Source organism: Meles meles, chromosome 7, assembly GCF_922984935.1.
Source record: "Meles meles chromosome 7, mMelMel3.1 paternal haplotype, whole genome shotgun sequence".
Classification (NCBI taxonomy): Eukaryota; Metazoa; Chordata; class Mammalia; order Carnivora; family Mustelidae; genus Meles; species Meles meles.
In genome coordinates, this window is record NC_060072.1 from 34494822 (window position 1) to 34520559 (window position 25738).

Sequence of the window (25738 nt, forward strand, 5' to 3'; positions counted from 1 at the left end):
TTCAAGGAGGCTGGGATGTCAGGGGTAGCCGTTCGGTTTTTGCTTCGGAGCGGACTTGCCCGGTCCACACCGCCCCGGCGGGCCCATCCCGGAGCGCAGGGAGGACGCGGCTGGGCAGCCGCAGCGGCCTCTGCGTCAAGGAGCGGTGGGGCGGGGAGGTGCGGCGCCCAGCCCGGCGACCTGGCTCCCTTCCCCCGCGGCGCCCGCAGCCTCCCCCTCTCCCCCGCAGCCGGTCGGCGGCCGCAGCGCGGGCGGGCCGGGCACGTGGGCGCCTCCGTCACACCCTCGCTCACACCCTCACACACACCCGCGCGCACGCACCCGCGCGCCTGGATCTCGTGCTCTTTCCCTGGCCGACACACAGGCGCTCAGGAGTCCCTCGCAGGCAGCCCGCAGGGCAGCGACCCCCTCTGCCCAGCCCCCGGGCCCGCCCTTGGCAAGCAGCTGCTTCTCTCTGAACAGCTCCTCCGCGGCCTCCGTCGCAGCCACCTTTGGCCACTGCTGCTACTGTTGGGACGTGGAAGAACCAAGAGGTGCCCGGCGGACACACGCGAACGGTACTGACACGCTCCTGCTGCTAAGGGCACGGTTTTGGGTAGGGCGGGGCTCACCGTCAGCCACCCTGGAGCGGGGGGACGGGGACGCGAGCGGACTTGATGGATGCATCCCGGGAAGGACTCAGGCTGGGTCCTGGGATGAGGGGAGGGGGGCAACTCCGAAGCGTTTGAGGGTGAACTTGGGCTGGGCGGGCGACCCTCCAGGCTGGGTCCTGCACCTGTGCAAATGGGGGGGGGGAGGTGGCGAGTAGGGGGAAGCACATGGGTCGAAACGTGCCGCCATCCTTCCTTCTCGTCGTGGAACTCGCCTACAGCATCCCCGAGACACTAGTCATTTCCAAGTCAAGTCGGGACTGGCTGGACGGGTGCGGTCCGACTGGGGCAAGTCCGAGAGGAAAGTTGGTAGGGTCGGGACGGAGCGAGGCGCTTCCGAGGTTCTAGGTGAGTTGGAAGCCGATCCCCCGCGCCGGTGGGCGGTGGGGCGGGGAGAGGAGCCAGTCCCATCCCTCATTCGCTTCTCGTCGCTTTTGCCACCGCCGAGGGCGACTACCGGAGGCTGTGTGTTTTCACGTGACCCCCGTTCCCTTTTGCCTGAGGAACCCTGCGATAAAAGGTCCCTAAGCGGGCCTTTCCGCGCACGAGGCACGTGGCTACGGAGGAAAGCACAACCTGTGTGTTCCTGCGCATCCAGGAATTTGAGAGTGTGCCGGTGAGATGGTGATGCTGGGGGTTTTAAGGGGAGGATGGGAGGAATTGGAAACTCAGATCGTTTTCTGCACCGTTCACTCGACTTGTCTGTGCGCGGCCTGGGCAGAGGATGATTCTGAATAAAGGGAGGGGCTTTCAAATCATAACACGCAGGCATCCCAGCCTTATAAACACGAACGAATCGAAACGCCCTGCTGAGACATCCCGGGGACAGGTGTGACCCACCCAGTCGCAGAGGCCGCGGGAGCGGGAATTCTTTTCGGTTGAGACAAGGAGCGGCGTTGGCCGCGCGTTGGAGAGGGACGCCCCTAGGCTCGCGCTCTCTCGTGTCTCGCTCTCTTCCCTCTTTCCATCTTCTTCCTTCCAAGGGAAAGGCTGGAGTAAGACGGGGCGGGGTCCGCACTCGGGCGCGGCGACGTCAGCAGTGTTTGGGTGCTTATGCAAATGAGGCTGCGTCCGTTTCTCCCCGTCTGGCCGTGCTCTTCCAGGTCTTAAAGGTAGACGTAGCCCTACTTGGTCTGCACCATTTGTGTGGTTCACTACCCAGAAACACGGGAGGACTGAAGAATTTGCACTGCGTTTAAGCGCCTCATCACCCAGTTTTTAAAGCTGTTTTATACCTGTCATGGCCTGGTGGCTTTCCCGGGATACCGAGAACGATGTGTTTGCTTGTATTGAAGTATTCTCTGACCAAGCAACCTCATAGAGCATCCTACCCCACCCAGCTTCATGTCCGCAAGAACGGTGCTGAGAAACAAACCTCCTTACTTCTTTGGCGCCTAGGTGTGACTTGTGTAATAGGTTTTTAATAAGTACTTGATGACAGACTGAATTGTCCTTGAAGAGTTTTTATCTAATTAAATTCGGAGTATTCAATGATGAGAATCATATTTTTATTTTTGTGTGCGTACCCTCTGTATCCACATGATCAATGATCCACGTTGATTTATGGGAGTAAAATATATTACTGAATTCATTGACCATTTTCCGCCAAGCAAAACACTTTAACGCGTTCTTTTTTACAGGAAAACAGGAATTAATTATTTTGAAAGCACGATAATCTCTGTTTGTTGACAAGTTTTTTTTTTCTGATTGCATGCTGTATTCTTGATTCAAGAATTATTTTATACTCCCAATATATGCTAACTCAAGATATAATATTTTAATTGCATCAAAAAAGATATTTATACATGTTTCTAGAAAGTAAGTGCTCTGTCATCCAGATAATAACTTAAATAAGAAGTACTTTCTTGCTCTGTTGAAGCTGCTGTAGCAAAATACCATAAATTCGGTGCTTTATAAACAACAGAAATTTATTTCTCAGTATTTTGGAGAATTTCAGGGAACAAGAAGATTTGTCCTCTGGTGAAAGCCTGCTTCCTGCTTCTTAGATGGTGCCTTTCACTGTGTTCTCACATGTTAGAAGGGGCTAGTTAGCTTCCTGGGGTTACTGTTATTAATCCAGAAGGCCAGTCTTGTCTCCTAATACCATCTTAGGGTTCGAATTTCAACATATGAATTTGGAGTGGAGGTCAGAAACATTCAAGCCATAGCAAATAGTAGAAGAATTTAATTGGCTAATAGCTATTTGAGATACCAATAATCAAATGAAATGCCTTGTCAGTTATTAACTTAATAAGTAAAATAAGTTAGAATAATTACTAAAACTTAAATTCTATGTTTATAATCATTAATTTATCCAGTGATCAGAGTTCAGATTTTGCTGTGTGCATGTTAGAAAATATGCTGTCCTGTCATAAAATAAAGCTGGTATATGAATAGGTAAGAAATTTGCATTCTGTTGAACTCTGGGGTTATTACCCAGGTAGTAAAAACATCATTGACTTAGAATGATAGATGTGAAAGAGACCTTGCTGGTTATTAAAAGCTCTGAAAATTTTACTTCTCAATTTACTTCTCAACTTCTTTTGGTTAGTGTGTGACTGTTATTACATGCATAGACATGATAGAATATGTTAATATATTCTATGCAGAGTAATAGTTTTTAAAGATTTTATTTGAGAGATAGAGATAGAATGAGTGGAAAGTGGGGAGAGGGAGAAGCAGGCTCCCCACTGAGCAGGGACTGGATATCAGGACCCCAGGATCATGACCTGAGTTGAGGGCAGATGTTTAAACAACTGAGCCACCCAGATGCCCCTATGCAGAGTAATATTAAAATAGTATCTGAACAAAATTTCATGGGCATAGTCTGATGCACGAAAACATTTAAAGTTACATGGCAGGAGGAATATTTATATTTTTTTCCAATTTCCCTTATAACTTAAAATAAGTCCTAACTACTCTTCTGAATGTGTTAAGTAAATTTTTTAATGAATTTACCTACTTAAATATTTACTTTGACCAATTAAGATTTTCTCATATTTCTCTGTCAATAACAAGCCCTAGACACCCGGCTACAAGACAGTTTTAAATGTACAATGTCATTTGATATAGAAGACTGTTTTCAATCTTGAAGGTCACTTTATTTCCTTGTGATTAACGCACTAAGGTATCCTTTCACATAGGATTCATTGATTGTTATCTTTAAATCAAATGCTTATACTGTGACCCTTTTCACCTATCAGATTGGCAAAGATCAAAACATTACTCGCTATATTGAGGAGGACTGAGGGAAACAGTCACTCTCATACGTGGTTTATTGTAGTACAAATTGAGACAAGGTTTATAAAGGGCCACTTGGCAGTATTTATAGAAGCATATAACCTTTGATCAGGTAGTTCCACTTCTAGGAATTTATTCTACAGATATGCAAATGCCAGATATACAGAGTCAGTTGCTTGGACTAATTGAGGCAGATTATGAGAAATGACCTAAATATATACTCAGACCATGGTCTATCATACAATTAAGACAAAACAGAACAAACAGAACAAACAGAAAACAAAACAAAACCCAAACAATTATATTGAGAGTGAAAGCTTTTGAAGGCTTTTGAAGTGAAAAACCAAGATGCAGAATTATGCATGTGGTGACAGTTGTGTAAAAAGAAACAGTTTGGGTGGGTGGGGCAAAAACACATAGCACGGTGGGGAGAAAACACATAACAGCTTGAACACCAATTCCAGTGGAGGACTTTGGTGACTTACAGGGAGGTAGGGGTGGGACTGATATGCTGAGGGACAGAGTGAAAAGATACTTTTCACTCTATGCCTTTTAATACTCTTATTACTGTACTATTTATTCAAAGTATACATTAAAATATATTCTAAAGTGAAGACAATATCCTTGGAAGCAATATCCTTGGGAAGCAAATATCCTTGGTAGTATCCAGGCATCAGATGCTGTACAATGAGTAAGGTATAAAAGTCAATGGGCATTTTGGCTCCAAGATTTCCATTGTTGCTGAATTTACAAGAAAGCTGCTTTCAACAACTTAGTAATCAAATTATATTAGTGCAGCAGATGAGATTTACTGGATTCACTAAATTTAGCCAGTTTTACCAGCATAAAACTACAATAAAATTTTTAGTGAGTTGACTGGTGTTTTAAAAAAAATTCTATTTTGGGATGACTATAGATTCACATGTAGTCGTTAAGAAATAACCCAGGGAGCTTTTGTGTGCTCGTCACACAGTTTCCTGAAAATGTAACATCTTGCAAAACTGTATTACAGCTTCATAATCAGAGTATTGACATTGCTAAAGTCAAGTTACAGAACAGTTCTGTCACTGCAAGGATCTCTGTGTTGCTCTTTAGAACCATAATCATGTCACTCTGCTCTTCCTACTTATTATTTTGCATTTGAAGAATGTTACCCAAATGGAATCATATAGTTTGCAACATTTTGTAATTGGCTTTTTCCACTCAGCTTAATTGTCTACAAATTCATCCAAGTTAGTTGGTATGTCAGTAGTATGTTTATTTTTATTTTTGAGTACTACTCCATGTATGGATTTACCAAAGTTGGTTTGATAAATTCTCATTTCTCCAGGATAAATGCCCAGGAGTATAATTGCTGGGTTATATGGTAGATGGATGTTTAATTTTCCAGACTACTGTACCTTTTTGCATTATCACCAGCAATGTGTAAATAATCAGGTTTCTCTCTGTCCTTGCCAGAATTTTGTTGTCACTATGTTTTAACCATTTTGAGAGGTATGCAGTGACGTCTCATTGTAGTTTTAATTAGCATTTCCTTAATGGCTAATGATGTTGAACCTCATTTCATGTGCTCATTGGCCATCCAGACATCATATTCAATGAAATGTCCCTGTTTATTTTTTATCCATCTTAAAATTATTTTTAATTGTTGAGTTTTATGAATTTTTATAGATCCTAAATACCTGCACTTACCCAGATATGTGGTCCACAAATGTTTTTCTTCCAGTCTTTAGCTTATTCTTTCATCCTCTTAATAGGTTCTTTCACAAAGCAAAAGTTTTTAATTTTGAAGTTCAGTTTACTAAATTTTGCTTTTGATGTTGTATCTAAGAACTTGCTCTAGATCTCAAAAATTGTCTCCAATGGTTTATTTTTGAAAGTTTTATAGTTTTATATCTTACCTGTAAGTTCATGATCCAGTTTGAGTAAAGTGTTGTATAAGGTGTGAGATTTAGGTTGAGGTTATATTTTTGCCTAGAAATATCCAGTTATTGCAGAACCATTTGTTGAAAGGGCTATCCTTCTTTCTCCATTGAAATTACATTTGCACCTTTGTTAAAAATCAGTTGGGTGTATTTTTGTGGGTCTATTTATGAGTACTCTTCTTCTGTTTCATTGATCTGTGTATCTGTCCTTCTGCAAAGATAACACAGTCTTCATTACTCTTGATAAAAAATAAGTCTTAAAATCAGGTAGAATGATTCCTCTCACTTCATTCTTCCCTTCTAAATTGTTGCAGGTATTTTAGTTTTCTGCCTTTTTATATACATTTTAGAGTAATTTTATATATAATTTTTTCTGGGATTTTATAAGAATTGCATTAAACTTGTATATCAATTTAGGGAGAATTTACTATTTACTATGAAACCAATTTACTTATTTACCATGAACTTGGTAGTTATGTCTGTTTATGTATTTAGATTTTTTTTTAAAGATTTTATTTATTTATTTGACAAAGAGAGAGAGAGATCACAAGTAGGCAGAGAGGCAGGCAGAGAGAGAGGGGGAAGCAGGCTCCCTGCTGAGCAAAATCCCGATGTGGGGCTTGATCCCAGGACCCTGAGATCATGACCTGAGCTGAAGGCGGAGGCTTAGCCCACTGAGCCACCCAGGTGCCCCTTTTATTGTTGTTTTCATCAGCACTTTGTAGTTTTCAGCATAAATGTACTGTCCGTGTTTTGTAGATTCCTGGGATTTTCAGTATAGACAACCAGAATGTCTGCGAATCTGGAAAGTTTTCTTTCTTTCTGTCCAATCTATATGCTTTATATTTTCCTTTCTTTTCTTACTGCACTAGCAAGAACTTTCAGTACTCTGCCCACTCTCTTAAAAGTATGAAGTGGGCCTTTTTGTTTCTGATCTTAAGGCAAAGGCTTCAGTCTCTTCAGTCTTTCATTGCTAAGTATACCAACTGTATGTTTTTTGCAGATGATTTTTGTAAAATTGAGAAAGTTTCCTTTTATTCCTAGTTGGGTTTTTTGGGAAAATATTTAAATTACAAATGGATATTGAATTTTGTCAAAATGTCTTTTCTGTAACAATCAGTATAGTCATGATTTTTTTCCCTTAGCCTGTTATGGTATATTACGTTATTGATTTTGAATACTGAACCAGCCTTGTATACCTAGAATAAAGCCCATTTGGTCATGGTATAGAATTCTTACTATATTTTGCTGAGTTCTCTTTTCTGATACTGTTTTGAGGAATTTTATGTCTGTATTCGTGAGGAATATAGGTTTATAGTTTTTTGTATTGTTTTTCTTCCTAGTACTGCTTCAGAGTATCAGAGTAATACTAGCTTAATAAAATAAATGTGCAGAGCTACATTATCTTCTATTGTCTAGAAGAGGTTGTGCAGAGCTGGTGTTAATTTTTCTTTAAATGTTTAATAGGATTCCCTAGTGAAACTGGCTAGGCCTAGAGATTTCTTTTGTGAGAATTTTAAATAATGTGCATTTAAGTTATTTAACAGATACAGAACTATTACATGATCTGATATGGGGTAAGTTCAGGTAGTTTGTGTTTTTTGAGGAACTTGTCCATTTTATCTAAGTTGGTAATTTATGTGTGTAGAAAGTTTTTACTGTTACTTTTACTGTTACTGTTTACTATGATCATTTTGATGTCTGTAGGTTTTGTTGTGATAGTCCCTGTTGCATTTCTGATATACAAATGCCTTAAATATAAGACTGACCACATGGAACTTTAAAAAAGAACAACTAAACGTGTCTCTCAAAGTTAGTATTTACCTTATGGCTAGAAGAAGAATCACTGCATGGATTTAAAAATCTAAACTACACGATTTTTACACAGGTCTAGCCCCATTATGCACAGTTCCTTGGACAATATATTTCTACTGATAAATTTCAGTAGAGACTTACAGTTAAATTCAGTGAATATTCAATTTGTATCCCCTATAGGCAAATGTTTCAGTTATCTATTACTGTGTACCAAATCCTTCCCGCCACCGTGTTTTTTCAGTAGGTTCAAAACAATGGTTTATTGAGCCCCTTTACCCTCTGTTGCCTTTCTGGTATAATTTAATTTATACCAGAACTTTTACTATACTTTCTGGTAATATACTTTCTGGTAATTATACTTTCTGGTAATAATTTAAAACAATAATGAATTATTATTTCTGATTTTTCTGCGTGTTGACTGGGCTCAGCTGGATACCTCATCTGTTCCAGTTAGTATGTGTTAGCAGCTGGACTGGGACGAGAATGTCAGTGCGTTTGTTCTTGTGCCTAGGGCTTTGGTCAATAAGGCACTCTCTCTCTTTCCATGTGGGATTTCTAACAGGGCAGATGGACTTTTACATATAGTGTCTGGATTCCAGAAGAGTGAAAGCAGGAACTGCCAGGCTTCTCGAGGCCTAACCTTGGAACTTGCAGTGTCACTTCTGCCTTCTACTGGTCAAGGCGATTTCCCATACTCCCAGAATTCAAATTCAAGCTCAAGTGCAGCCCAGAATTAAGAGAAGAGGAAATAGATTCCACTTCCTAATGGGAGGAGTAGCAGACATGTACCACATTGGGTAGAATTGTTAAACATGTTAACTGTTTCCAATTTCATTTTTCTTGATGTGATAATACAAATATATAAACAAATGTAATATAATATTATATGCCCCTAGTCCACTGAATTAGCTCCTAAAATGTTTCTACCTAATAGTTCTTGGTACTTGTAAATGTTACCTTATTTGGAAAGAGTCTTGGTAGACATAATCCTCTAATGAAGAGATTATCCTGGTATATTCAGATGGGACTTATATGCCATCACAGTGTCCTTATATGAAAGAGTCAAAGGGAGATCAGACATGCAGAGAGGAGGAGGCAGCAGTGTGAGTGTGGAGGTGGAGATGGGAGGGATGTGGCTATAAGTGAAGGAATGCTGGCGGCCTCCAGAAGCTAGAAAAGGCAAGGAACAAACATTCCCCTTGGTCCTCCCGAGAGAGGGACTGCCCACACTTTGATTTTGGTTTATTAAAAGTTATTTTGTATCATTTTGTATCTCTGATTTCCAGAGCCTTGAAAGAATTCATTTATGCTACTTGAAGCCACTAAATTTGAGGTAATATGTTACAGAATTCTTAGGAAATGAATACAGCATCTAAATCTGAAGGGTTCTCAATGTATTAACAAAATTTTAAGTATTTAAAATAATTTTTGTCTGTTTTTAAAATGTTTAAAAGACTTATTGAAATGCTTTATTAAGACTTAAAATCTGTCCGTGGTTCATAGAAGTCAGCAAAAAATACATTTCACTTTACGGAAATTACTTTATGATTTTGAAATAATTATGGGCTCCCAGGAAGGTACAAAGAGAAGTCCTACGCAGCCTTCGCCTAGCTTCCCTCATTTTACAATTTTGCGTACAGTATCAATACAATATCAATACCAGCATATTGCTATTGGTGTAATCCATAAAGTTTTTCAGATTATGCAGTCATTTTCTCTCTCTCTCTGTGTGTGTGTGTGTGTGTGTGTGTGTGTATGTGTATAGTTCTTTGTAGGTTTATCAAATGTATAACTTCCTGTAACCCTTCACCATAATGAAGATACTGAACTGTACCATCTCACAAGATCCCCTTGTCCTTTTTGGCACACCCACCTGCCTTTCCCTAGCCTTGCTCCTAGCAACCATTGTTCTGTGGTTCATCTCCATCATTTTTTTATTTCACAAATGTTATATAAATGGAATTATGCAATATGTATCCTTTTGAAATTGGCTTTTTTCCCCATGCAGCAGCATTTCCTTGAGGTTCATCCAAGTTATTGCATGTGTCAGTAATTCTTTTCTAGTGCTGATAGGTCACAGTATGGATATAAACCACCACTAGTTGTTTGGTCATTCACCCACTGAAGGACATTTAGTTGGGGGCTATTGTAAGTAAAATTGAGATGAACATTTATGTACAAGTTCCTGCTTGAAAATAAATCCTTATTTCTCTGGGGTCTATGTCTAAGAGTATAAATTGGTGGTGTGTGTGCTAACTCGATTATTAGTGCTAAAAGGAACTGCCAGCTGTTCTTTTAGACTGGCTGTACTGGATATTTCTATCAGAAATATATGATTGATCTAGTGTCTTTGCATCCTCACCAACTTTTGGTGTCTTTACTTTTTAAAATTTGTTTTTAGTTTTAGCCATCCTCATAGGTATGTTGTAGTCCACCTCTTTGGGCAAAATACATACAAGTGTAAGTTGTGATTTTGTTGTGTCATTTGTAAAAAAAAAAATGTTTCTCTCTTTTTGATTGGCTCTGTGATCTTTGTTATTTTTTTCTCACAAGGCAAACATTTTACATAAAGGGAATATAATTTGCAAAAGAAATGTTTAGGTTGAACTCTATATTGTTGAGATTTTTTTGTGCTATTTGTCAAGATCATTATTGCAGTGTGTTATAGAATCCCTTATCTTTTTCCTTTTGGAATTATTCCATAACTAAAAACTTCTCAAGATATGTCATTTTTTCTTGGGTATTGCAATATGGTTTCACATTTTGTTTTTATTCAGATAGCCTTTACTTTTTACCCTATATATAAGAAGAATTAGAAAAATATATTTCATTTGAATCCACAATGAAGTTCAGATTTGCTGTTCATAATTGGTTGATATTTAAAGAAAATTTTATTCAGTAAAATTTTTGTCCAGGTTAGGGAGGTAATTTCCTGTTCTAGTTCTTTTTTATAAAATATTAAACTTTTGGCAAGTGCCAGTAATTAGCCAGTGCAGGCATGTCTCTGAGATGCAAGTGCCTGCCTGTTATTTTAGGTCTTTGCATATTTTCACTGGAAATGTTAATTAGAATTTAATACAGTTTCAAAAGAGGTTGTAAAATAGTTTAAGAGCTAAAAAGTCTTGAAAGATAGAGTAAGAATTGCATAATATTTTGAGTTAGTTACATAGTGAAAATATTAGCAAGACAAAGACAAAAGCACAGAAAACACCTATTGTCAATATCAGGTATAAAGATACAAATCCCAACACGATTAAAAAAAAAAAAAACTTACAGAATATTACGGATCACTTTCTACAAACAAATTTGACAATTTAAATGAAATGGATAAATTCCTTGAAAAAAACAACTTATCAAAACTAACATAAGAAAGAGAAAGTCTCAGTAGCTATATATCGATGAAACAAATTGAATGTTTGTAATAAATTGAATTTTAATTAAACATATTCTCTGAAAGAAAACATTGGTGAGTGCTGCCAAACATTTAAGGAAGAAATAAAACTAATTCTACATGTATTTTCCTCAGAAAATAAATGAGAGACCATTTTAAAATTATATTTATGAGTCCACCATAACCAGAGAAGTGAAATACAGTAAAAAATTATATGTCCATGTTCCTATGAATATAGTTGAAAAAATCCTTACCAAAACAGTAGCAAATTGATTTTAGTAATATATTAAAAAGGTAATACATCTTGACCAGTGACGTTTATTTCATAATGAAAGACTGGTCTAAAATACAAAACCAGTTGACGTTATGTTGTATGTTAGTAGATTAAAAAGTTACATGATTATCGGGGTGCCTGGGTGGCTCAGATCATTAAGCCTCTGCTTTTAGCTCAGGTTATGATCCCAGGGTCCTGGGATCGAGTCCCGCATCCGGCTCCTTGCTCAGCGGGGAACCTGCTTCTCCCTCTCCCTCTGCTGCTCCCCCTGCTTGTGCTCTCTCACTTAATCTGTCAAATAAATAAGTAAAATCTTACAAAAAAAAAAGAAGCTACATGATTATCTTAATAAAGGTAGGAGGTAGGAAATCATGTGTCAAAATTCAACAGTTAATCAGGATTTAAAAAAAAAAGAGAGACCCTCACTGAACTAGGAATAAAAAGAAACTTCCATAAACTGACAAAAGGCATCTATGAAGAAAACTCCATAATTAACATTGTTCTCAGTAAAATATTGAATACTTTCCCATTAGCACTGGGCATAGATTAAGATGTCTGTTCTTAATTAACACTTCTGTTCAAAATTTTAGTGGATGTCCAAGCTGGTGTGGTAAGTCAAGAAAAAGAAATTAAAGGTAAACAATTAGAGAAATCTTAAACTATCTTTATTTACCTTTGACATACTGTGAGTCGTAAAACAACATCAACTTGAATTAGCACTGTTGCAGGATGGGAAGCTTGTATTAAAAATCAACTTTTCCCAGAGACAGTTTAAAGAAGATACCAAGTTCACAGAATGGAAAGCTCAAAGTTTGAAGATGTCAGTGTTCCCCAAATGGGGTTATAGAATCAATGTAATCCCAGTCAAAGTTCTAACAGGCCTGGGTTTTTTGGGGTAGAAATTAACAAACGAGGGGGCACCTGGTGGCTCCGTTGGTTAAGCATCTGCCTTCAGCTTAAGTCATGATCCTGGGGTCCTGGGATCAAGCCCCACATTTGGCTACCCATTCAGTGGGCAGTCTGCTTCTCCCTCTGCCCCCCCTGCTCATGCTTGCTCTCTCTCTCTCTCTCTTTTTCTCTTCCAAATAAATAAAATTTTAAAAATTAGGAATTAAAAAAAGAAATTAAGCTGATTTTAAAATTGCTGTGGAAAGGCAAGGAAAAAAGTCTCAAAAAAGAAAAGCCCATTAAAAATGGCTAGGATTGAGAAACAATGAGTTAGACATTTATTATGTTGATTTAAAAATGTTTTAAATCTAGTTTTAAGTGCTTTAAAATAGATTTTTTTCTGAAAAGTTGCATATGAATATAATTAAAGCAATACAAAAATGGGAGAATGAGAGAAATGTAAATATAAGCTAAATTAAGTAAGGTAATGTTCCCAACATTTTTTATGTAAGTCCTTACAGAGTAAATGAGTGAAAGGACACCAATTGTTGTAAATTTATAATAGCTGTATTATTTAGGGTTCTTTGTTTGAAAGCCGTAGAAACTGATGCTGGCTAAGAGGAAAAATAAAATAAAAAATAAGATAAAATAAAAAAAGAAGAAATGTTGGAAAGGCTCAGGGGCTCAAAGGAACAATGGGGTGCTTGGCAATGAGACGGAAAGGGCAAGAATGAAAACAGTTCTTAAAACTAAGAACCAGAATCCATGACTACAGTAGTAGTTACAGCCTGGGCATAATGCCTTTGGAATTGAGTGAGATGCCAACCTTTTGATCTCTTTGTTCCTGTCCCCAAGATTCAGAATCCAGAGAGGGGAATTCTAACTGGACAAGTGTAGAAGATTATTTTCAAAGGTGGTGGCAATATTTTTCTTTTCTCTCTTACATACACATTTTGCAATTTGACTTTGTTGCTTCTTCCATCAAAAGGTAGTTTACCCACTCAAATTAGTTTGGACTTAGCTGTGACTTGCTTTGGACACTGAAACATTAGCAAATGTTACGCTGAGGCTTTACTAGCATTTGCATCTTGGGCTTACTTCCTTTGGGTAGGGTTGGAACTCTTGAGCTTATAATGTCAACAAGTTGAAGCTAGCATTTGCAGAGACTACATATGGGAGAATAAAAGTGCTCTGGCTGGTAGGCTGCCTCCTGCCAGAATGTGAGTAAGACCATTTTAGCCCATCCTTACCCACTTGAGTTGACAGATGACTGTCGTGGAGAAGGGACTTGAGTCAAGACCAGCAAAACAACTAATCATCTAAGCCTAGTTCAAATTGCAAACCCACAGAATCATACGCAAATAAAACATTTGCTTGTTAAGCCACTAAGTTTTGTGGTAACTTGTTATGCAGCAAGAGAAAATTAGTATTAGGAAAAAACTGATGTTAAAACAATTTAAACATGGGACGCCTGGGTGGCTCAGTCGTTAAGTGTCTGCCTTTGGCTCAGGTCATGATCCCAGGGTCCTGGGATCGAGCCCCACATCGGGCTCCCTGCTCACCGGGAGGCCTGCTTCTCCCTCTGCCTGCTGCTCCCCCTACTTGTGCGTGTGCTCTCTCTCTCTTTTTCACTATCAAACAAATAAATAAAATCTTAAAAAAAAAAACAATTTAAACATATAACATTGGCTCTAGACCTACATTATCTTTAATAATTTGCAATAAACCAGTTGCAATAGTGTACAACTATAAGAGGGATAATAATTATAATAACAAAAGAAGGCATATATTGAATTCTGTCAATGTGCTGGCATTTATCTAAGCACTTTATTATTAGATAACAAAGTAACTTAGCCAAGGTCATAAAACCTTGTCATAAGTGACAGAGCGAGCTAGGATTTGAACTCAGTCTGTTTCTAGAAACTAGATAGAGTGTGTGGCATCAATACATGTCTCTTCCCAGCGATAAATACAAATTGCTACAACATCTCATAACAAGTAAATAAGAAAGATTATACAAAAACGTGAAGAGGTTAGGGTCATTATCCCTTTTTTGACTATGAATTTTATATTTAGACAGTATCCTAAATTGCTTCCTCATATGAAAGATGAGGATATTCTCATACTTTTATTTCTATCTTCTCCCATTTCAATTCCTGATTTTGTTGGTTATTTCATTTTTTGACTTATATTTTTCCCTTAAACATAATTCATTTAGATTTTAAAGCTTATTTCCTGTTTAAATTAATGTTCACGTTTATCCTTTAACATGACTTCTCTGTTACTGAAGTCTGTACTTTGTTTGCTCTCTTGGTTAGCCACATTTCATGATCATGTAACCCATTCCTCTCCCTCCTCAAAGGGATCATCAGATCTCTCACAGACAAGATTATTTGCCTGTGGCATTTATAACTGGAATACAAAATAATTGAGTATAAAAATTGGAGAGTGAGGGTGCACCTGGGTGGCTCAGTTATTAAGCATCTGCCTTCAGCTCAGATCATGATCCCAGGCTCTTGGGATCAGGTCCCATATCAGGCTCCCAGCTCAGCGGGAAGCCTGCTTTTCCCTCTCCTACCCACCCCATCCACCCCCCCCCCCCCGCCCCCACTACTGTTCCTGCTCTTGCCGCATCTCTCTCTGTCAAATACATAAATAAAATCTTTTAAAAAAATTGGAGATTGAGTATTTTTCCTCGTAGTTTTTTTTTTTTTTAAAGATTTTTATTTATTTATTTGACAGAGAGAGAGATCACAAGTAGGCAGAGAGGCAGGCAGAGAGAGAGGAGGAAGCAGGCTCCCTGCAGAGCAGAGAGCCCGATGATGCGGGGCTAGATCCCAGGACCCTGAGATCATGACCTGAGCCGAAGGCAGCGGCTTAATCCACTGAGCCACCCAGGTGCCCCCCTTGTAGTTTTTTTTAAGAGGTTATTAAACATCTTGAGAAGTCCTGTGATTTCCCCTTTCTATTTCTGTTTGAAATCCCTAAGAATATTTATCCCAGTTTTTTTTCAGTATTCACCCCTCTATATTACTATTATTTGAAAATATGAATCTAGGCAAAACTTCTGTTAATTTACCTTTCAGAATTTTGTGTCATATTAATTCTATTTTCTTGCCTTCCTTTCAGAGGCTGCATAAAGCCAAAAGTGTAGATATAAATTTAGTTTCTCAATGGATTTATAAAATCCATTTCTAAGTTTGTTGGATCACCTTTATCTGACTTCTATTTCCATTAGCTTTTTTTTCTGAATTCCTTTAAGATATTTGACTCTTTTCATTCTTTTTGAGAAGGTTCCTGAAGTCTGTTCTCCATGTCTATGGATGTACTTGTAGCAAACTTTGTTTCTAATGTGCCTTTTATTCCTGTACTGAATTTTTGCATTACTTACCTGCATTCTGTATTCATTCACCTAACTTTTTTCTTCCCCATCATCTTTTATATCTTTTCTTTGAGGTTTTTTTTTTTAAAGGGGCACTTTTTTTTTTATCTTGATTTTATTGTACCTGAGTTTTGTTAAATAAGTAATCCTCTTGAAACTCTAAAACTATTTTCTACATTTGTCTTTTGCTTCTGTTTCTTCCCCTTTCAACTACGACCACTCCATCTCCCTGGTTCTATAGAATCTTGTCATTCTTAGTAATTATCACTAAATGGGGAGAGTTTTATCTCATACTATTTGATAAAGAAATTAGTGCTATGAAAATGGAGCCTAGATGAAGAAGTCTGAGGAACTCCACATCTTCTGTTCAGATATATTCTCTGGAACAGTGGTTGTCAAATTTTTTTCAGTACAGTCAGTAAATATTTTAGGCTTTGCAGTCTGTACAAAGTGACTCTGCTGTTGCAGCACAAAATTAGCTATAGAAATATGTAAATGTGTGGGCATGGCTATGTTCCAGTGGAATTTTATTTATAAAATCACATAATGGGTTGTATTTAACCCATGGGTAATATTTTGTTGACCCTTGATCTTGACTGTCTGTTGCTCATGGGTAGACAGGAGGCCTTTCCCAGGTCATGATGTCGACTGCTGATGCAACTCCTAGGTGCAGATGAAGTGCGATCTACGCGATCGCATAGACGATCGCGCGCTTCTGTTGCAGGAATGGTGGGTGCTAACTTGGCTGTGCAGTTAACTTGAAACTGATTATCCTACTGCCTGTGACCTGTAGAGTACTGATGTTTTATGACCTTTCACTTCACTTGTTGGAGGTGGACATTCTGGACATTCCTGCTTTATTTCTTCTTTTCTCAAATGTATCAATGATTAATATATTTTTGGCAATGGTCAACCTCGCTTTTTATCATACAGTCTACTTTTATGAACTAAGTCCTTCAAGAAAGCTTTTGGCATCATAAAAAAAAAATGTTATCTTTTAGAAAAGTTGGGTCTTGAAGATGTGAAATTAATTGGGTTTCCAAATTGTTGTCTTGTATACTAACTTTTTACAAGTTACTTTACTTTTGGCTTTATGCAGCCTCTGAAAGGAAGGTCTCTGACTCAATAAGTTATAGGGACTTAGGATAAAAAAAAAAAAATCCCCAAACAACCAAACAAGTAATAGTGCAGAATACTTATAGATATCATACAATATTATTCTGTCCTACTTTTTGGGGTTCATTCATATGACAACAACTTTAAACCTTGAAAATGTGAAATGAGTGTGATAAAGTCCTTTTCCAGGCAGAGTTAATGGCATAGTTAAGAAGACAGCTCAAAATAAAAGCAACAACATATTTAGCCATCTTTCTTAATATGTTTAATTTTATAAATGTTACCTAGGATTATTACATTATATAATATGTATATATAGATATGTTTTATATACTAGGTATATTTCGGGCATTTGTATCATTGTATTTAAATTTTGTTTACATTTGGCACTTTTTTGTGGAAAATACAAAATCTGGATAGTTCGGTAAAAAGTTTTTTTTTTTTTTTAGGATTTATTTATTGATTTGAGAGAGAGAGAGTATGAGTGCAGGGTGGGGAGGGACAGAGGAAGTTTTAAGCAGACTCTGTGCCTAGAGCGCAGAGCCCCACATGGGGCTCAATCTTATGACCCTGAGATCATGGCCTGAGCTGAAACCAAGAGTTGGACACTTAATCAGCTGTGCCATCCAGGCACCCCAGTCTGATAGAAAGGAACTTTTTTTTTTTTAAAGAAAGGAACTTTTAAGTGTAAACTTTGCCAAAAGATGTCATATGTACAATTGTAGATTATTCATTAAATATGTAATAAAACATTCTGCAGTGTCCACAGTTATTTTTCATTTCAATTTTTTTGTTTGGGTGTTTATTTTTTTCTGCAAAGACTAGACATTTATAGACAAAATACTTATAGTTTATGAGATAATTTGGGGGAGGCTCATGAGTAACCCTGTCTTTTAATTTTTTTCTTTATGAAATGGTGGGTGTTTTTACTGTAAAAGCATTTCTAAACTTTGATACTTTCCTTACCTTTCTATTTGTATGGAAAAAGCAAGAAGAATAGCTAATAACCTTAGCTTATTGAGGAAACTAAGGTTTAGAATGATAGAACTACCAGAAGTTAGGCAACCAATAAACAGAAGAACTAGGACACAGCTCCAAGTTTGTCAGATTAAAGCCAATGCTCTTATCTATGTATCAGTTAAATTACTGTGCCAACAGCTTATCTTTAGATAATTGAACAAGTGTGGATCTTTACATAATTCATATCTCACAAATTACAGTTTCCTATATGCCAGATTGTTTTCTTCCAGTAAAAATTATTTGGAAAGTTAGCTTATTTCAGTCTTTCAACGGTTGTATTTATTCATTTACTCAACTAATATTTACTGAGCTCTGAGGGAAAAGAAAGCAAATTAAACAGACATAATCCCTAACCTCTTGAAACTATTTCCACATCAAAAACTTGGTGATCTCTTTATAGTAGTCACTGTGAGAAGTTGTTCTATTCTAGAGATGGGTCTGTTATTTAAAAATTTTGCATTGCTACTTTTTCAGAATTTCCTTTACAGCCTACCTCTTAATCTTCACCAAATCCAAAATGAGGGTTTGCTCTTAGGGTATGTATTTTAATTTGGAAACAACTAAACACCTCCAAGCCTAAAAGCCACAAATAAGTTACATGGTCAAGTTAATGAATTCCTTTTTTCTTTTGCATTGAGTTACCCAGCACCCTGTCTTGTTCATTAAGATTGTGAATTAAAGTATGATGGGCTATTTCTCTGACTTTGAATATAAATCTAACACAGTTCTATCAAAGAATTCCATTTTTTTCTAGCAATAAGTGACAGAATTCTTAGGATATTATTTCTAAAGCTCCCAAGCCAGCTTTGAAGAGAAAAATTCTTATGTTTGAACACTTTTTAAAATGGACAACGTCACTGGTTTGTAGACATACCCTATACACACCCTTACTTGGTCTGTATTTGAACAGAGAAAAGGATATGAGATATAACATACAAAGATATAAAGAAAGGGAAAAATGACAAAGTGGTGGCAGTGGGTTTTTCAGGGTCATGTGAGAGAATGTTTACACAAATAATAACGGTTACCACGTCCTGCTTCTGTTTATGGTATTTATGTTTGGTGGGGCCCCACTCCGTCCCTGCCCAAAAGTAATGCCGCTTTTATCCACCCTTCCTGATCTCTTGCATTGTAATGATGCTGGGTCATATAAATTATGTAATGTGGTGTAGTTATTTGGGGACTGCCTTTCTCTCCAGTAGAGATAAGCTCCTTTAAAGCTGATCGCATATGATGCATTACTGTTTATATCTCTGAATTTTATCCATATTACAACTAATATCAAGTGAGTGAATGATGAATATGTGGACAGAAGAGATTCTGTGTAAGACAGATTTACAGGATGGCATGCAATTGCATATATAATTCTAGAAGGAATAAAATACGGGATTTTTTTTTTTTTTGTCAGAGGTAAAAAGGAATAATTAAGGAAAAAAGAGCCAGAAAATGTTAATTGCTAACAAATAGCTTCTATTAGGCATTAGAATATACCTGAGATCAAATTAGACTTATGCAAGAAGGAAGATATTAGTTAAAAGAAAGTGTGTCTGAAGCACATGTGTACTTTATACTGTTGACACTTCTGGTCATATCAAGCTCTGAAGGGCAAAGGACGATCAGAGGTTATACTCTGTAGAAAGAGTTTTTTTCATAAAAATTAATAATAAAGAGTTTTCAGTATTTTAAGTGTTTTTCCTCATTAAATATTATTGTTTTTCAACTTAAAATTTTACAGGTACCCATAAGATATTGGACATACAGGGATCCAGGATCCATTAAGACTCTGTCACCTTGAGCCAAGGATTTATTTGATATCTCTGTCCATCTTTTATCCATATCAATTAACATATTTCAGAAAAGAATTAGCACATTTACCATCAGGGAATTTAAAACAAAAATTGTTCTACCCACACTTTCCAATGCCGAAGAATAGCAAGGTGGTAAAAAGAGAATTAGACGATGAAGTTATTGAGTCTGTTAAAGACCTTCTTTCCAATGAAGACTCAGCTGATGATGCTTTTAAGAAGAGTGAACTAATTGTTGATGTTCAAGAAGAGAAAGATACAGATGTTGAAGAAGAGTCCGAAGTCGAGGATGAAAGGCCAGCTTGGAACAGTAAGCTACAGTACATCTTGGCCCAAGTTGGATTTTCTGTAGGTTTAGGAAATGTGTGGCGATTCCCATACCTATGTCAGAAGAATGGAGGCGGTAAGTTTTGGGGCTGTTTTTGTTTTTGTTTTTTGTTTCTGTTGTTAAGTGATACATTGCTGAATAAATCGTAATTGACTGTCTTGAATAGCTCGTGTTGTTTCTGCAACCTCATTATTTCAGAAGCCACGGATTCCACTGTAAAGCCAGGGAGATTCCTTTGTTGGAAGTGAGCTCAATTCTGTTTTCAGATTAGGTTTCTGTAGGAGCAGATGGCTTGTTATGAATACTCAAAGATTGCTTGAGGGTAATACATTCTCAGATTCTTTCTGTGGATGCTATTAAACATTGCTGAATTACTGACCTTTCTAACAAAAATGTTAGAGGCATCCCTTATGCCTGTCAGTTATTCTCTTTGGAGAAAACCCCAAAGATTCCGGAATAAGACAGTACTGGTGAAAGAAGTCAGAAAGAGTGTTCTCTCCACAATTTATTAACTCTGAATTTTAAATTATTTCACTTTTCAAAAACAAAAATTGCATATAATTTAGAATAATTATGGTGTTGAAGTGCTGACCAGAACTTTGTAGATCCCAGGTGAAGGGATTTAACCAGAGATTTAATGTAATGCCAGACATTCTTCATCCTTAGATATAATATATATTTGATTTCTAATGCTGCAGTATTTGGGGACAATGCTTAGTTTCAAAGAAAACTTCAAAGAAGTTAGCATCCTTAATTTCATTTGTTTTAAAGATTTTATTTATTTATTTGAGGGAGAGAGAAAAAGCAGGAGAGAGCGAGGGGTTGGGACTGAGAGAGAGGGAGAAACAGACTCCCCACAGAGCAAGGAGCCCAAATCCATGCGGAGGCTCGATCCCAGGACTGGGATTATGACCTGTGCCAAAGGCAGATGTTTAACCCACTGAGCCACCCAGGCACCCCCACCCTTAATTTTAAACAAAAATATCTCCCATTAACATAACATTCTAGTTTTTTGGATTTTTGCATATAACCAGTAATGGTTATTTAGCAAAAATTATCTTAAATATCAGTAAAAAAGCTTCTACAAAGGAATGGATTGTTCAGGTAGGACACAGGCTCTATAGTACAGCAAAGTCAAGTAATGTTAACTAACATTTGGGTTGAACTTTGTTACCTATATACGTGGAAACTATTAAAATAAATGTGGTCAAAAACTAAGTATTATATTAACTGCATTTCAGCACACAAAGGGTAGAAAGAATATTTTGGTATTTGATTCCAGTTTGTGATAGTTTTGTTGACTGGCCAAAAATATGGTTTTATATTTAATGTACAAATCAAATGAAATAAATATAATCATACGTGAAAATTCTTTTTAGAGTATGAGATAAAAAGCTGAGGTGTTCTGATGACAAAATATGTTAAAGATCTCGTTTAGTTTATTCAGTTAGGCACAAAATTGCAGGTTTGAAAAATTGCCTGTTTGATGAATCTGTCTGAGAGGTAAAAATCAATACAGGAAGTCTGTGATACACTACACATCCCTCCACTGATGCTGGAAGTTCCTTAGCTAGTCATTAACACTACAGATGAATTATTTATCTAATCAGCTATAAGCAGCTACATACTACCCTGCTTTTTTTTTTCTCAGGGGCCAGCCCATTTGCCAAGACTAGCAGAAGATGAATTCTGATTTTTAAGCCTTTCACCTCATGAGCCTTACTGGCCAGACTGTTAAGGAAGAAGGCTGTCTTGGCTGAAGTCACCTTGCCTTCCATTTAATACCATTTTTGTCTGGGGAGAACTCAAAGAATTTCATATTTAGAAATTAGTCATTAATAAAAATTGCTCCTCCTCATTTTCATATGCAGAAAGAGTCAAGATGTTCTTCCTACTATTGTTTCCTCCCTTTTAATCACAAATACTAGACAGTGATGTTATAAGATGCCAATGGAATTCATTGTTTCAAAATGGCATCAGGGAACAAAAGTCTGTACCCAACATGCAGTATAGCATTGAGCCTTCCAGATATTTGAGTAGTGTTTTCTGGCTGTTTGGTCAAATAGCCTCAGACTAACTTGAATCTCACTCATTTGTTACTTGGGGCACTTCTTGAATAATACAACTAAAAACTGGTAGACCCAGGCGCCTGGGTGGTTCAGTCAGTTGGGTGTCTGCCTTCAGCTCAGGTCATGATCCCAGGGTCCTAGGATCGAGTCCCACATCAGGATCCCTCCTCAGCATGGTCTGCGTCTCCCTCTACCCCTCCCCCGGGCTCATGTTCTCTCTCTCTCTTTCTTAAATAAATTAAGTAAAAAAAAAACAACAAAAAACCAAAACCAAACAAAAACAAAAACAAAACAAAACAAAAAGAACAACAAAAAAATAAAAAACAAAAAATGATAGGCCAAACATGAGTTGATTTGTCCGAAGCTATTAAACTTAAAAGTACAATGGTTAATCTTAATAAGTAGTGTAATATAGAAGCTACCAGCCCAGGTTTTGAATTCAATTTGGCCTTGAAACCTGGCTCTTCGCAACACTAGCCATGTGACCTTTTACAAGTTAACTTACTTCTGGTTTAGTTCCCACACCTGTAAAGTGATAATAATGGTACTTAACCCCACTGGATTCTTGTAAGTACATGTAACATCCTTAGAAATATGAGTGGCAAATAGTAAATGCTCAGTTATATCTTGGTTGTGATGTTTTTATTTATTTAGTTTAATTATTTAATTATGACTTTTTAATATGGGGGCTAACAGTAATTTGAGTTAGAAGAGAAAGCTAAGCATCTAACAGCATGCCATGCACACATAACTGAGGAAAGATTCCCAGTGAGTCCAGTTTTAATTCATTCTGTCTCTAGTCATTCACACATATGTAAACTCATTCACATTCTTGAATTAGGTGCATGCATTAAAATGCACTTTCAGTCCTTTGGGAAACATTTTCAGATCATTAGCACCAATGAATCTAATCTTTTTAGAATTAGGTATTTTATCATTCTGTTTTATGAGTTCATGCATCCATGCTTTACATTACATACCCATCTGTAGAATCAACTCAAGTCCGAAGGACTGCAAATCCGTCATAAGAAAGTAGAGATTTTCTATGGAAAATTTCTAGGGAAATTCTTGTATATGGTCATTATTTCAGAGCTATATAGAGAAACTGAGATAAGTATCTTGAAAAAAAGTTTACTTCTTTAACATAACTACCAGAAAAATTTGAACAGCTTCCAAAAATCTATTCAATACCATTAAACACTTTTTTAAAATGGAAAAATAGGGGCGCCCAGGTGACTCAGTCATTGGACATCAGCCTTCAGCTCAGGTCATAATCCTGAAATCCTAGGATGGAGCCCCACATCAGGCTCTCTGCTCAGCAGGAAGCCTGTTTCTCCCTCTCTCACTCCCCCTGCTTGTGTTCCCTCTCTTGCTATGGTTTTCTCTGTCCAAAAAAAAAAAAAAAAAAAAAAAAAAAAAAAATCTTTAAAAAATAAAATAAAATAAAATGGGAAAATACAATAGTGGCCTCTTACTTGAAAAGGGCATTGACACCATCAGTTGCATGACTGACTTGACAGTCCCCAGTTGGACAAAGCTCCAGATAAGAAATTTGAATGTAGGAAGTCCATTCTAGTGGTTACTTAATGAATAATTTGCATATGTATTATGTAGGAATTAATACATTTCACATTTAACTTTATCAGTTAAGAGAACCTTAACTGAAAAAAAAAAAAAACAAACCTTAACATTGTCAAACCACTTTAAAATAATTAGTCATATGTCTTAATTTGAGATTTGGCTATAAGATAATTTTCTTAAGTATGAAAATCTTACTACATGGATATATATATATATATTTGCACATGTATTTTACAATAGGTATTAAATATTTAGTGTCTCACTCAGCCTCAATGCCCCTTCATAGAATTTTCGAAAATTAAAAAAATTCCTTTTGGGGTGACTGGGTAGCTTGGTCTATTAAGTTTCTGACTCTTGATTTTGGCTCAGGTCATGATCTCAGGGTTGTGAGATCCAGCCATGTGACAGGCTCCACACTGGGCATGGATTCTGCTTAAGATTGATTCTCTCCTTCTCCCTCTGCCCTCCCAACCCCTCAGCACCTCTCAGAATGCAAACATGCTCTCTGTCTCTCTCTTTAAAAAAAAAAAAAAAATTCCTGAAATGTATTTTTTAAATGAAGTATATATGGGAAAAAATTACATTTGTCTGAGGTAGAAATTCTTTTTCTTTTCCTATTTTTTTTTTCTTTTTCAATCTAGGCAGCCATTTTTTTTCTCCCCTATTGTTATTTAGGGGAAAAAGTAAACTTTAATACTATAAAATCTCATTCATTCTAATTTATCTGGTTTGGAATGCATGTTTAGGTGAGTTTGAATAATATTTGATAAATGACTTCATGAGCATTATGTGAGTAAGAATTCCAGGAGTTTGTGGAACCTACTTGAGAAAATAATTTTAAGGAATCAGTTTTTTTTTTTTTAATGGAATATGAAGTTGTTTTACCCTTTCAATAAAATGAAATTGAAACTTTATATTTTCACTTTAAAAAAAAAAAGATTTTGTTTATTTCACAGAGGGAGATCACAGTAGTAGGCAGAGAGGCAGGCAGAGAGAGCAGAAGGGAACGAGGCTCTCTGCTGAGCAGAGGGCCCCATGCGGGGCTCGATCCCAGGACCTTGGGATCATGACCTGAGCTGAAGGCAGAGGCTTTAACCCACTGAGCCACCCAGGTGCCCCTATATTTTCACTTTTATCATAGTTATCTTTTATCAGAACTCTATGTAGCAGTCAAATTCAGGTTTCAAATACTAGAAAGGTTAAAATGGTGAAGTTGCATTTTCTTTAAAGTCTTTTATAATTATACTATATAGAAGTTCAAATATTTTATGAAATATTCAAAATTAGTGTATTCTCTACTGTGACTGTTGAAAATATCATCTATTTTATTTGTTCTTGTCTCTGTAGGTGCATATCTTTTGCCATACTTAATACTGCTACTGGTAATAGGTATTCCCCTTTTTTTCCTGGAACTCTCTGTGGGTCAAAGAATTCGGCGAGGAAGCATTGGTGTGTGGAATTACATAAGCCCTAAACTGGGTGGCATTGGATTTGCAAGTTGTGTAGTAAGTTTCCTAGTATGGTAGATGCCATATAACTTTTACAGGGTTTGTAATTGTGTAGTTTGCATTTAAGTGAAACCTTTGAGTGTATATTTCCATTCAACTCTTTAATCACGTTTTTAAAAAACACCATTGGAGTTTGCGCTAATACACTAACCAAGCTGTAAATATTAATACAGTTCATCTTGATAATGCATGTTCTTAAGATCTAACAGGGACATCTATTTAGAAAAAAAATAATGTGTCCCAAATAAAAATGAAATGAGGAGGATTTTTAATAGGTTAAATGGGGTTTTATGCATTTCATCTTGTTTCAAAGGAAGGGGCATGAGAGGTGTAATGTAATCTCACTATTTTGTTTTGCAGGTGTGCTTTTTTGTGGCTCTCTACTACAATGTCATCATTGGCTGGAGTCTGTTTTATTTTTCTCAGTCTTTTCAGCAACCTCTTCCTTGGGATCAATGTCCTTTGGTGAAAAATGCTTCACACACTTGTAAGACATGTATCTTGTAGTGTTTTTGTATAGAATGATCATAAAGTTGCTAATGAGATTTTGAGTGTTTTTTTTTTTTTTTTTTAAATAAGGTGGAAAAATCTTTCCAAAATTGTCATAACAAGCTTTCCTCACTTTTAGGATTGGCATACTTAGAATGAAGACTGATGCTACCATTTGATTTTACTAGCTCTTCCTAGTTATTTTTATCATGCCATGTGACATTAGGGTAAAACATCATAACCCTTCAGTTGTTAAC

At 37.0% G+C, this 25738-nt stretch overlaps 1 protein-coding gene across 2 annotated transcripts in view; it reads left to right on the forward strand.

Moving 5' to 3' along the window:
* Nucleotides 1–297: 297 nt before the first annotated feature.
* SLC6A15 (solute carrier family 6 member 15) overlaps nucleotides 298–25738 on the forward strand; it is a 43772-nt gene continuing 18331 nt past the window's right edge. The window contains exons 1-5 of one of the 2 annotated variants that reach the window (XM_046012478.1): nucleotides 298–557; nucleotides 872–998; nucleotides 19437–19909; nucleotides 24832–24989; nucleotides 25353–25479. In XM_046012478.1, coding sequence (XP_045868434.1) covers nucleotides 19621–19909; nucleotides 24832–24989; nucleotides 25353–25479 — 574 coding nt within the window. In that variant the 5' untranslated portion in view covers nucleotides 298–557; nucleotides 872–998; nucleotides 19437–19620. The remainder of the gene's footprint in view (nucleotides 558–871; nucleotides 999–19436; nucleotides 19910–24831; nucleotides 24990–25352; nucleotides 25480–25738) is intronic. The other variant, XM_046012477.1, reaches the window with a different exon arrangement.